The sequence below is a fragment of the Ambystoma mexicanum genome, chromosome 9 (assembly GCF_040938575.1).
Source record: "Ambystoma mexicanum isolate Mex_15411 chromosome 9, UKY_AmexF1_1, whole genome shotgun sequence".
Taxonomy (NCBI): domain Eukaryota; kingdom Metazoa; phylum Chordata; class Amphibia; order Caudata; family Ambystomatidae; genus Ambystoma; species Ambystoma mexicanum.
The window spans coordinates 604,756,166-604,769,060 of record NC_090931.1 but is presented as its reverse complement, the minus strand read 5'-3'; the positions used below and the strand labels follow the sequence as shown (position 1 = coordinate 604,769,060).

The 12,895-nt window shown below is 45.8% G+C and overlaps 1 protein-coding gene across 3 annotated transcripts in view; it reads left to right on the top strand.

Moving 5' to 3' along the window:
* The window catches only part of GOSR1 (golgi SNAP receptor complex member 1), a 1,161,402-nt gene that overhangs the window by 171,888 nt on the left and 976,619 nt on the right, over nucleotides 1-12,895 (top strand). For all 3 annotated transcript variants that reach the window (XM_069615242.1, XM_069615244.1, XM_069615243.1), the window contains one exon: nucleotides 9,497-9,584. In XM_069615242.1, coding sequence (XP_069471343.1) covers nucleotides 9,497-9,584 — 88 coding nt within the window. The remainder of the gene's footprint in view (nucleotides 1-9,496; nucleotides 9,585-12,895) is intronic.

Below are 12,895 nucleotides of genomic sequence, written 5' to 3'. Positions count from 1 at the left end.
TCAAAATGGACAATCTTGAAAATTGCAAAAGACAAAACAACTTTAGAATTTTCGGGATCCCGGACAGAGAGGGGGAGACCGAGAATGACCTGAGGAAAACACTTTGAGATTACAAAACTCATCTTCGACAATGACATGATAGACTAGGCTAAGATTGAAAGGATTCACAGGGACGGTGGCACAGCGGGAGGCCCTAGATCGGTCCTGCTTCCATAACTACAGGGATAGGCTTAAGTTATAGGCTCACCATGGAAGAGAACATACACAGGGTCACCAGAGAGCTTACAGGAGATGCAGAGATTCCACACACCTCAAGGGAGAAGACAGAAGAGGGTCACTGGCGGTCAAGGGGCCCACGGAGGAGATGCATTCCAGGCTCCCGAAAATGCAGGAAATTGGGCACCCCGCCGGGGGTAGAGACTTGATCTAATACTGGCCCGTGCTTGGAAGACCAGCGCTCTATGGAGGAGATGGAAACGTAGCCTGTGTCGGAGGGGTTCTGTTTGATGATTTTGTCATGTCCCATAAATGTTGATACGCTGTGGGGGGTTTAAGGAGGGGATTTGGTGCCGGGGGGGGATATTTGTTCTAATGGGATGCCGACCAGTGTGTGGGGGGAAGGGGTTGGGGAGATTAGGAGGGGGCTCTAGAACAAGTGATTTTATGAGCAAGGGTCCCGACTGAACGGGAGCTCAGGTGGTTTGATTCCAACTTGGTGCCTCATACTGGGAGGGATCGGACACCCGGGGGAATGGAGTGGGGGCGGGACGACTAAGAGGGGGAAGAACGCTTTGTACAGGCTCTATCCCTATCCTCAGGATATCACAGCACGACATATACTGACATTTGAAGTACTCGGGATAGGGATAATGTGATGGTCACGATGCATGCAGGATTCCAGGGTGACCTCTTGAGTGGGCACCCTGAATGTAAAAGGGCTGAACTTGCCCACAAAAAGATCGTTGGTGGCAAGGGAATTCCGAAGGTCAGGACTGGATATCCTGTTTCAACAGGAGACCAGATTCACTTAGGGGGAAGAGAGAAGGATCCCAAGTGGGCATATCGGCGAGGAATACTGGGGCTCGAGTCCCTGTGTGAAAGCCCGGTGTGGGGATTCTGGCTAATAAGGAGCGTAGGATGGTACTTACCAGGGTCTGGTCTGATGTTGAGGGTAGGGCTCTGCTGATTTCGGGTAACCTAAGGAATGCGCTCTTCACGTTTGCCACGGTCTATGCCCCAAACCAGGGTCCGCTCAGATTCCTGAAAAATACATTCACAAAAATTCTGGTGGATATCGCGGGACAACTCATCACCGGGGTAGATTTCAATATATGGGCCGATAAAGAGTTGGACAGACACACACTACAGAGTGGAAAGGAGACACTCTAGGGGTATGGGCTGAGAAGACACACATTTTCACCCCTGTGAGAGGGGATATACTTTTTATTCACCCCCACACGACACATATACCAGAATAGATTATATATAAACATCTGTCTGAGAACTTGTGGGAAGATGGAATTGGCTAAGCGATTACTTCAATTTCTTGGTCTGACCATGACATGGTTACGGTGTACCTGGGATGGGTGGGACTGACCTCCAGGGGGACGAAATGGAGGTGTAACGAATCACTGTGGAAGATCCCCGTATTTTGCTCCGAGATGAACAAGGAAATCGGGGGGATATTTCAAAACAAATCACATAGGCGAGGTCAAGAGGGACATTGTATGGGAAGCTGGGATGGCCACTTGAAGAGGAATCCTAATTAGAAAAGGGGTGAGGAAAAAGAGGGAACGGGCGGTAATTGAAAAGGGGCTGAGGGATGATCTACAACAATTGGACAAAAGAGCACAAGAGAAGTTTGGGAGACGGGAGGAACACAACTGCAGCAAGGGGAAAAAGGAAAGAATTGCGTCTACTGGAAGAGGGTAAAATAACCCGAAATCTCCAGTACCAGAAACAAAGGTTTTATGAGAAGGGAGATAAAGCGGATACATTGCTGGTGGCCAGTTTAAGGGTGTAACGGGCCAAAAGATGGGTTACAGACATTGCGGGGGCTGAGGGAAAGTCATAATCATCCGGGGGCGGGATCGCTGAGGCCTTTGCAACCTTTTAGGAGAAACAATATGAATTGCAGGTTGAGCACGAAGTGGGCGATCTTGAGATGGATCTTGCAGAGATCCACTTACCCAAACTCTCCCGCATGGAATCCGAGGCGTTAGACGCCCCCATAACAGAGGATGAAGTCCGGCTCGCAGTGTGTAGGTTACCACTGAGAAAGGCCCCGGGGGAGGACGGATTCACGACAGGATTCTATAAGGCATTTCTTCCTGCCCTATTGCCATTTATGACTGAATTGTTTAATGGCATACTGACCACGGGAAAGGCCTCAGAATCATTCAGTAGGGTACTTATCACAGTAATACATAAGGAAAGGAGGGACCCCCAGGGATGTGCATCTTACCACCCAATCTCCCGCCTGAACATAGATGCCAAAATATACACTAGAATCCTAGCGCCCAGATTGGAAGGACACATGCCGGGGCTAATCCACCCGGATCAGGTGGTTTCATTAAGGGCTGACAGGGAGCAGACACAATGCAAAAGACCCTCCAACTGTTTCACGCGGCCCATAATATGACCAGAGATCCCTCCCTTTTATCAGTCGATGCTGAGAAGGCTTTTGATGGGGTGGAGTGGGAATTTCTCAAGGCAGTGCTAGTGAAATTGGGAATAGGCGAAAAACTTGTGTGGGATATAATGGTGGTCTACTCAGCCCCAAGTGCAGGTGTCCTGGTTAATGTACAATATTCCTGTTGGTTCAAACTGGGGAGGGGGTACTAGGCAGGGCTGCCCCCTATCCCCGACATTGTTTGCACTCTATAGACCCTATTGCCCAGAAGATTAGGGCTGACCTGGGGGTGGTGGGGTTTTCGGTCGGGGGTGTTGGGGGTGGGGATGGAATATAAAACTGCACTGCGCACGAATGATCTGCTCCTACACATTAGGGATCCACTGAACTTGATACCTGCAGTGCTCCAACTGATTGAGCAATATGGCTCCAGGGCAGGACTGAAAATTAATAGATCTAGATCTAAATCTGTGCTTTCCCCCCTAGACAGGAGAAGAGATGGAGATATTGAAAGGTTCACAGCGCTGGGGATGCAGATCAGTATGGATACAATTAAATATTTGGGCATAAACGTAACGCGCACCTGTGAGGGGCCTATTTCAGGCAAAATCGACCCCACCCCGGCCACCCCCCACCCTGATGAACAAAATAAAGGTGGACCGCCTAAAATGGCCAAAGTTAACAATCTCTTGGCTGGGCCCCCTCAATGCGCTCAAAATGGTTGTCCTCCCTAGAGTACTCTGTGTTCCAAATGCTCCCCATTCGTATCCCAGAGGCATTTGTCAGAGAAATTCGGGGCACCATCCTAAGGTTCCTGTGGCAGGTGACGAAAGCGAGGATCCCCAGCGCTGTATTGGTATTACCCAAAGCGAAAGTGGGAGTGGGCTTCCCAGACATGCAGCTCTATTACCAGGCAGCACAACTTAGAGTCCTAATACCCCATCTCTGATCTCAGCGCGACCTGCAGTGGATTGCGCTGGATAACCAACAGCTGCACCCGGCCACTGTAGGCGGATCGTTATGGGTCCTGAGAAACAAGCTCCCAAACAGGATCCGTGAACACCCTATTGTGGGGACCCTGTGGGATATCTGGAAACAGGGGGGGAGATGTGAGGGGTGTTACCACATGGCCCTCACCAGTAGGGCATCTCTGGGTGCCGGGAGTACGGGACAGGAAACCGAACCCTGAAAGATTTCAGAAATGGTATGAAACTGGACTGGAAAGGATATGAGGGCTCTGGAGGGGGGGGGCAACTTTATCACCATAACTGGACTGGTCATAGTTAAGTTCTCATTGTTCACCTATCTACAGCTAAAAGGGGCACTTCGATACGCCGGGATCGAGTAGAGGCTCCACAGAAAAATTAAGGGGTCAGTGGGAACGAGATGCGGGAACTAACATTGACCCGAACCTTTGGGACAGACTCTGTAGGGGGGTAGCCAAGACATCAATTTCCTGCCAGTATAGACTCCACTCTATTAAATTACTCCATAGATGGCACTACGACCCAGTCAGACTATCAAAGATGTTCCCATATGCAAGCCCCAAGTGCTGGAAAGGGTGTGGGGAGAACGCGGACTACTGGCACATGTGGTGGGGGTGCCCGAGGTTGCAAAACATCTGGAATGAAGTCCTATGGTGGATAGAAGACATAGATGGAGTAGCCCGAACAAATGATGCTGTTTGGTCGTAGAGGAATACACTAGACTTCCAAAAATGCCAACAGCCCTAAGGGCAGCAGGAGCATGTATAGCAACTAAATGGAAAAATGACAATCCCCCAAGGAAAGGCGAATGGATCAATGTCGCCAGGAATGTATATACCATGGAGAGAATCACAGCGTGACTACATGGCGTAGCTGGCCCTATAGAGATGGAATGGGCTGAATTCATTGTGAAATATGAGCCAGGTTCTGCAGTTTCTACAGGACTAGATGGTTAGACATGAGATGGTGGTGGGATGTGTGGGTGAAATGGGGAACCCGGAGAACCAGCCATGACCCAAGGATCCACATCAATTGACTCTGAAGAGGCGCTAACTAAGAGGAAATCAATAAACATAGGGCTGAAACGTTAACTTGTCAAAGTGCATTAAGTGATTTATTAGTGTTAGGTGGACGGGAATGAGTAGTACAGAGGGAGGGGTGGCAAAATTAGCAGATGTTGCTTAATGTTATTGGTGTGCTCGCAGAATAAACATAATGGGTCAGGATGGAGTTGGGGTGGCATTATAAGGGTGAGAAAACAGGGGGGTGGTTGGAGGGTGAACCCCCCAAATGAAAAAAACAAACAAAAGAAATTCAGTGTTTTTCAATATTTTTTCTGCAATGAAATGTACCACTCTGTAATTGTGGTCGGTTAAATTGCATATCACCGGCTAGGAGTAATGAAGATTACCAATATGTAATCAAGCCATTAAACGCAAGCAGTGGTATAACACCATTGAGCTTACTGGGCTTCAGCTCCCCACCCCCGCCAGAAATCATGGGCTATGTTGACTCGACCTGGCTGACTTACTGAACTGTTGCTGGACAGAACAGGACACAGATGTTAAACTGCGCCTGGGTTTGATTAGTTGCTTGTAACATTGCAGCTGCACTAGAATAGTCTCATTAGAATGTGTTAAGAAGTTAGATGCTCCCACACATATACATTTGCCTCTCTCCCTCCACCCGTGAAGTTGGCGCCTCTCAACATTTGAAGGGATAGCCCCCCAAAATGTAGGTTTCACACACATACAGCCCCACCCCCACACACACCCACCCCCACCCCCACACACACCCACCCCCCCACACGCACACAAACACCCCCCCCCCCCACACACCCACACACCCACACACCCACACACCCACACCCACACCCAGGCATCCACCCATATATTTAAGTGTGCACTCTTTCACCACACAGGCACGTTATAAATATCTTATGTTATATCCACCGTGCTTGGTGAAATACTATCATTTAATAGTAATGCATTAAGTTGCATTATGTCCAGGCTTTACCGACGGGTAACTTGGTAGAACCCACCTATCTGCAGCTCTCTTACTAAATACTCTCCTTCCAGATCCCTTTGATCTTTGTGCTCCAACTCTCGGCTGATCAAACGTTTCTCCAAGCAGAGAGCTGGGGGCAGATCTCTCTCCTCAGCTGGCTCCCTCCTCTGGAACAATCTCCCTCTCTCCCTCTGTCTTGAACCGGACCACCTCAAGTTCCGCAAACAACGCCAGACTTCTCTTTTCTCCTCCTCCTTCCATCTTGTGCTAACCATCCCTACTGTCGCCTAAGCTGACGGCCTGGCCCCTCAAGTCCAATACAGTCTTGGCCATCTTCCCAGTTGCCACCAGCACCCCCCTGCACTGCCCAATGGGCCCACACAGCCTGTCAGGCAGTTTGCCTCTGCTCTGCACTTATCATTGGGCGGTTGATCTTCCTCTTCACTTGGGATGTCTCCGCCCATGCACTTACCTGTTGCCACTCTAACAGTCATCTCATTCACTCCCCACCTCCACCACCCTCCAAATCCCCCCCCACCCAAGGTTCCCTAATAGCACTTGCCCCCCCCCTTTTTATTTTCTCTCACTGCACTTGCACGTTGCAAATGTCACAAGGCCTAGTAGGACTGTTCGTTTTATTTATTCACTGTCATTTCATTGTTCATACACTCCCTTGTTCCCTTCCCTTCCCTTTTGCCTTGTGTTACTTTGAAACACTGTCTTGTTGTATAGGCGCCTTATAAATATCCAATAAATAAAATAAATAGAATGAGACCGGTTGTACGAAACAATCAGCCGTTGCAAAATGTGGGCTTTCTTTTTTATTTCTTTTTAACTGTTTACAAACGCACACATCTGTCCTTTTTAATGTATTAAATATTTTATTATATGTTTTAACGTGTTGTTTTAAGATTGCTGTTGAACAAAAGCTGCAGATTAGATTAATAGGTATACACTTGCACTTTACCTTAAGCCAACGCTGCTTTGTTTGTAAGCTTTGCACCTGCACTTCATTTGGAGCTGCTATGGGAAAAGTGTAATATGTATCTCGTGTGTTTGCTTATGATGTAAACATTTATGGTATTGAGTCGAAATAAAGTACATGATGGCATATTTCTAATACGACTCCTCGGTCCTTTTGTCTGATTTCTTTTTACGTTCATAGGTGGTATAGGCACTTGTTAGAAATGGAGTAACTGTGTGCTGAATTAAACCTTGAAGCAGACTGGTTTCAATGTGCTTGGCAGATGCTGTTGACTTACAGGAGACGGGAACACAGGGATATGCGGTGCTCTATATGCCTCAAATACTTAACTAGTTGTATTTGGAAACATGATGTAATTCGGGGATGGAGTTTGAATTTTGTTGGCTGCAAGGGTTCTGATTCCCAAATATTGAATCTACTTGTAGAGACCCTTCTCAACGGCCGGGGATCTCTCTCCAAACTGTATTGTATTGTACTTTCAATTCTTGGGGTATGCCAACTATGTTCTTGCATCAGGCTGCGGGCAACACGTCGGGAGAATTTTATCTACATACTTTATCCTTTTAACTATGGGAAATTCTGAGGATTAATTGGTGTTTTAAATTAATTGAGGCTTACCTGTTGAAAATCAATGGAAGGCTGTCCCTCCCCCACAGTGGCTTGTGAAAGACTGTAGCCATAGAAATATTTTTGTTGCAAGTTTCATGATTCCACTTTATAAAGTTCTAATTTGAACCCTAAAACTATTCTCTCTACACTTTAAATCCAGTGTGTATTGTGATTAATCCAATGGAGTCATCAGATTCCCCGGTGGGAACCTCCTCCCTTGTGGCCAGGGGATGGCAGCCGCTACATGACCCTGACCTTGGGTGCGGTTAGATGAGGTAGGATCACATGGGAGGAGACAATTAACAGGGGGATGTTATGACTCTATTGGAAGAGTTGCAGTGTCCCTCCCCCTTCCATGACCCCCCCCCCCCAGACCTCAATGGCCTATTGTCAGATAAAAATCCCCCCCTGTTGAGGAAGTTAAGAAACCTTTTTTTTTTACATTTTTCTAGTTATATGTATTTGTATGAGAGGTGGGAATCTAACTCACACTTACACTCTTTTGTTCTGAATGTGCCTTTTTATGGATTTTGTGAGAAAAACCATCTAGGAGTTAAAGGCCCAGAGAAAGTTTTGGACTTTAACTCCCATAACCACTCAAGTACTGAGACGAGGAGGACAACGGAGTGTGTGCAGAGTGACAGGAGCTCAGAATACAGCATGCATACTAGTGGTTTTTGCAATCTTCATTGAGCGGAACATTTAACAATGCCAGCAGCGCTGTAGAGAGCCGAAGTCTAGACAGCAGTGCAGAAGGAAACATTGCCTTCCACTCCGGGGCTCGTGAACACGAAGCACACTGACTAAGCCAGCAAAGCAGAGAAGGCCAACCAGAAGGACCATGGAGACGCCGAGTGCACTGCAGGAGCTCCTGAAGGTCCATTTGCTCAAAGAGGCAGCAGACTTCATCCCGGCCTGACAAAGAGAGCTTGCGTGTGACTGCAGAGCTGCGTCCGATGCTGGCAGAGCATTCGCTCATTCCAACCTTGAAGGCTGAAGCGCAAGCTATAATGGAGGGGCGCGAGCAACGTCACAGACTCTGAGAAAAACCGGTTAGTCTGCCCAAAGCAGCAGGCAACCCCGGGGCGTTCTGACAACCACGTCAACAAGTGATTGAATGGTATAAGTTTGCTAATGCAGGAAAAATACTAAACAAAGTTTGTTTAATGCAGCCAGTACAAAGGCAAGGTGACATAAGAACATGTTTGAATGCAGACAAGACAAAGTATAAAGATAAATCCCAATCAAATACAGAAACATGAGATGACATTATGGGGAAGATGTTTTGAGCAAGTACATTTGCGAAAATATTACCACAAATGGATATACCTAGCAGCACATGGTATATGCTATTGTGGTACACCAAAGTACTGGGAAGTATATAAGAGCTCTGCAAGGTGAATACCCCAGATAGCTGAAGTTGTATTAAGGAACTGTGAAACACGAGTCCTGGCAGGCAAGTATACCAGACAGCTGGAAATTGTATAAAGATACTGGCAGAGGACTATACTAGGTAATCTGCCAAGTTACAAGCTCTACTATAGAAAGAATGTTACAGAACGTTTAGCTTGAACAGAACCTTTTTAGTTGAACAAGAACTTTGTGAGTCCATTAAAGACACCATGAAACTGTTGGCTAAAGAGACATTTTGCCATCCTGTTTAAGAATCCAGGGGAAGGGAACCGACTTTTGGATCAAGGGTCTTTACCTTTGAAGAACATTTTTGTTGAAGTCCTTTTTATACACTTTTGGTTTTGAACACTTTCTAACATCAAGTTAAAGACATTTGTACCTTTTTGTTGTTTTTTTAGAAGTGTGAGGGGTCAGGATAGGTTGTTTTGGATACAAAGAGTTTTTTTCAGTTACTGACATCCTGGCAAAAACAGGCCCTTCGCTTTAGTTTCTAGGTAGGGAGGTTCTTCTTTAGCATACGGATAGAGAGGAATTTTTCTAACCCATTTTCATTTAATAAAAATGTCTTCATTCAAGAATGCACAACCCTGTTTCCGTCTCTCATTTCTGACCCCTCGCAGTATCCAGTGGTTCTACTATTCCGAAAGTCTATCCTAGCGCAATTTGGTGTCCAATAATCAGTAAGCTATTTTACAGTACCCCACCAATATCCCCTACTAAAAGCATTCAAATATTGTATATTATAGCTTGCTTATCTGCAGAGGCTGAGCAATTGTATATAGAAAAGTAATTTCTGACTTTAGAGTTTTGGCAAAATACTTCGGAGTTTTAACACATTTACAGAAGTTGTTGTTTGTCTTCCAGTTCCGACACAACTCCCCTCTTGAATGGATCCACACAAGACAGAATGTTTGAAACTATGGCAGTGGAAATTGAGCAGCTTTTGGCAAAGGTGTGTTTCAAATTGTTCTAAATAGATTTGGAATAATGAGTTATGTTATATTTAGTTATGTATCATTGTATGCATGTATTTATATAGAATGGATCATGTCCAGAAGCCAGTTTAGCACTTACAGAACCCGTTGAGTAAGAACAAGAATAGGTTAAGAGACAAAATGTAAGGGAAGTGAAAAGATGATATCGGGCCGCACGGTAAGGATAAGTTCTTTATTACGGAGCTCCCCGGAGCCCTGCCAACAATTCTCCTTCTCTCGTCTTAACTGCCTCGCTTCGGTTACGCTGCTGTCCCGTCTAAACAATAACAAGAGTGCGCGTGACCGCAGCGAGGCTCCAGTATTAACAAACACAAGCCATTCCCTACACATCTTTCCCCTCTAACAAAATGAATAACAAATCTTACAACATATATTAACAGTCAGAAAAAGAGAAAACACCAAACAATTTTGATGAAGACATTCATATAAATAAACCTGCCTAATGAATATCAAAATGCATTTCATCTTATACATTGAGGTTGTGACAGGAATATCAAATTTCAACCCTCATAGTCTCTCATCCACGTAGGCTTTGATCTAGCTCTATGCGAACATTCCCCATTGACTATCACATCAGTATTATTATTGTCAACTCTCAATGTCCTCCTTTTAGGCTCCTCTTCCACCTTACACAATGTTCCTCTCCTAGTTTCCTCTTCTACATCCCCCGCTCTTGCCAACCTTCCTTTTGACCAAACTTCTCCTCCTTCCAGGATGACCACATTACTCTTAACCGCACATATCTTTTTCGGTCCCAGAAACTTACTTTCCACACATTTATTAACTAACCTGAGATTTTTGACATATACCCTTTCCCCAATCTTCCACTCTTGTTCTTTCTCCCTCATCCTGTCATCAAACAACTCCTTGTTCCTTTCCTGACTCAAGTTAATGAGCTTCATAATGTGATCCCGATCAACATGAACTACTTTGGCCATTCCTAGCCATCCCGGACAAAGCCTTGTTCCAGGCTCTCTACCTTTCATGGACACAAATGGAGATACTCCAGTCACTGAATGAGGTGTAGTGACATAATTCCACGTTAGCATCCTTAACACCTCCCTCCACGGCTGTCTTGACTTCATGGCCATTTGCAAACCCCCTTTTATATATCTGTTGACTCTTTCAACAAGACCATTTTCCTTGGGGTTATACAACGCAGTCCTCGTGTGTTTTATACTATAACTTGCAAGAAATTTTCTCATGGCCACAGATACAAATTGTACACCATTATCAGACACAATTTCAACAGGTACACCTTCCTTAAGAAAACCTCTCTCTAAGAAGCCAATCAATTCCTTAGCCGTGACCTCTTTTACAGCTTCCCACTCGAACCATTTAGAATGAAAATCTACCACCACAAATACAAATTTCAAACCTTCCCCCAAACCTGCTACCGGACCCATAATGTCCACTGCCAACTTGCTCCAAGGTTGGTCTGGTACCACATTTGGTACTAACGGAGCTTCTCTTACCACTCTACACTTGTCACTTGTCTGGCAAATCATGCAATCCTTGACATACTTTTCCGCACTCCTGTCAATCCCAGGCCACCAATAGTTCTGCCTTAATTTCCTCTTCATTGCACCTTCCCCAGGATGTCCCTGATGCGCCAGCCTTACCAACACAGATCTGAGAGATTGCGGAGGAACAATACAACGTCCCCTACTTAACCGGTTCTCACACATATTCAACTCTTCCTTTATCTCCCACCATACATTGAATTTACTATCCAGATCTCTCTTGGCTAGCCATCCCCTCACAGTCCAACCCTTGACAAGTTTGAGGTCCTCATCTAAATCCTCTTCCTGACTAACTGCACTTTGTAATTCTGCCACTACTGACTCCTCCTCCATCTCCTTCTCCACTTCGTTCACAGGGGTATTGCTCACCGGCAGCCTGGACAGGCAGTCCGCTACCACATTTTTCATTCCGGGCAAATAGCTCACATCAAAGTAAAAATTTTGGAGTCCTAGACCCCACCTGCTTATCCTGGGGGAGCCCATAGCCCATCTACCACTCTCAAAAAGCAGAACCATGGGTTTGTGGTCCGACCTGACAACGAATCTTCTCCCCCACAAGAAATACTTAAAGTGAGTCACAGCCCAAAACATGGCTAACGTCTCCCTTTCAATGACAGAATATTTACACTCCGCACCCCTAAGCGTTCTAGACGCAAATGCAATGACTCGCTCCGTGTTGTCCCTGTCATATTGCACCAACGTTGCACCAGACCCAACATACTTGCATCAACCACCAAAACAATCTTATCCCTGGGGTCAAATCTACCAATGGATGGTGCCTCACTCACTGCTTGCTTAATACAATCAAAAGCCGCATCACATTCTGCCGACCATTCAAACTTTGCACCTTTCTTGAGCAACATTCTGAGAGGAATAGACACTATGGCAAAATCCTTCCCAAATCTATGATAATATTCGGCCAAACCTAAAAATGATTTTACTTGCTCTTTGTCTACTGGCACAGGTGCGCACTTCACCGCCTCCACTAAATTCCTCTTTGGCTTCACCCCTTGTTCATCAATTTCATGCCTTAGATACTCCACCCTGTCAACCGCAATCTTACACTTGCTTCTTTTCACAGTCGACCCAGCTTCACTCAATCTGCTCAATACTTGTCTCAAAACCTTATCATGTTCTTCGATGGAGCTGGCATATATCAGAGCATCATCCTGAAACACAATGTTCTTCGCTCCATTCATCAGAGGCTCCATCGCTCTTTGGAATACAGCTGCCGCTGAGGCAAGCCCGAACGGCATTCTACAATATCTAAATGTTCCAAATACAGTAATAAATGCAGTCAAGTGTTGACATTCTTCCTTTAGGGGAATCTGATGATATGCCTGGGAAAGATCAATTACTGAAAATACTTTGGCATCATTGAGTACTGATAATTTGTCACCAATTATCGGCAAGGGATGTCTATCTATTAGGATGTTTCTATTTAGATCCCGCAGATCTACACACAGCCTAATGTCTCCATTTGCCTTTGCAGCGACCACCACCGGCGACAGCCATTCTGAGCTTTCACTCTTCTCTATGATTCCTCTTTGTATTAACAACTCCACTTCTACTTTAAGTTTCTCGTTCAGATCATGAGGCACCGGCCTCACCTTGTGCACCTTAGGACTGGCGCCAGCCTTCAGTCGAATCACATGTTCAAAGCCCTTTAGCATCCCCAATTCCTCTTGAAACACCATTGGGTATTCCTTCTCCCATTTGTCTTTCAGCTCAGCCACATCAATAGG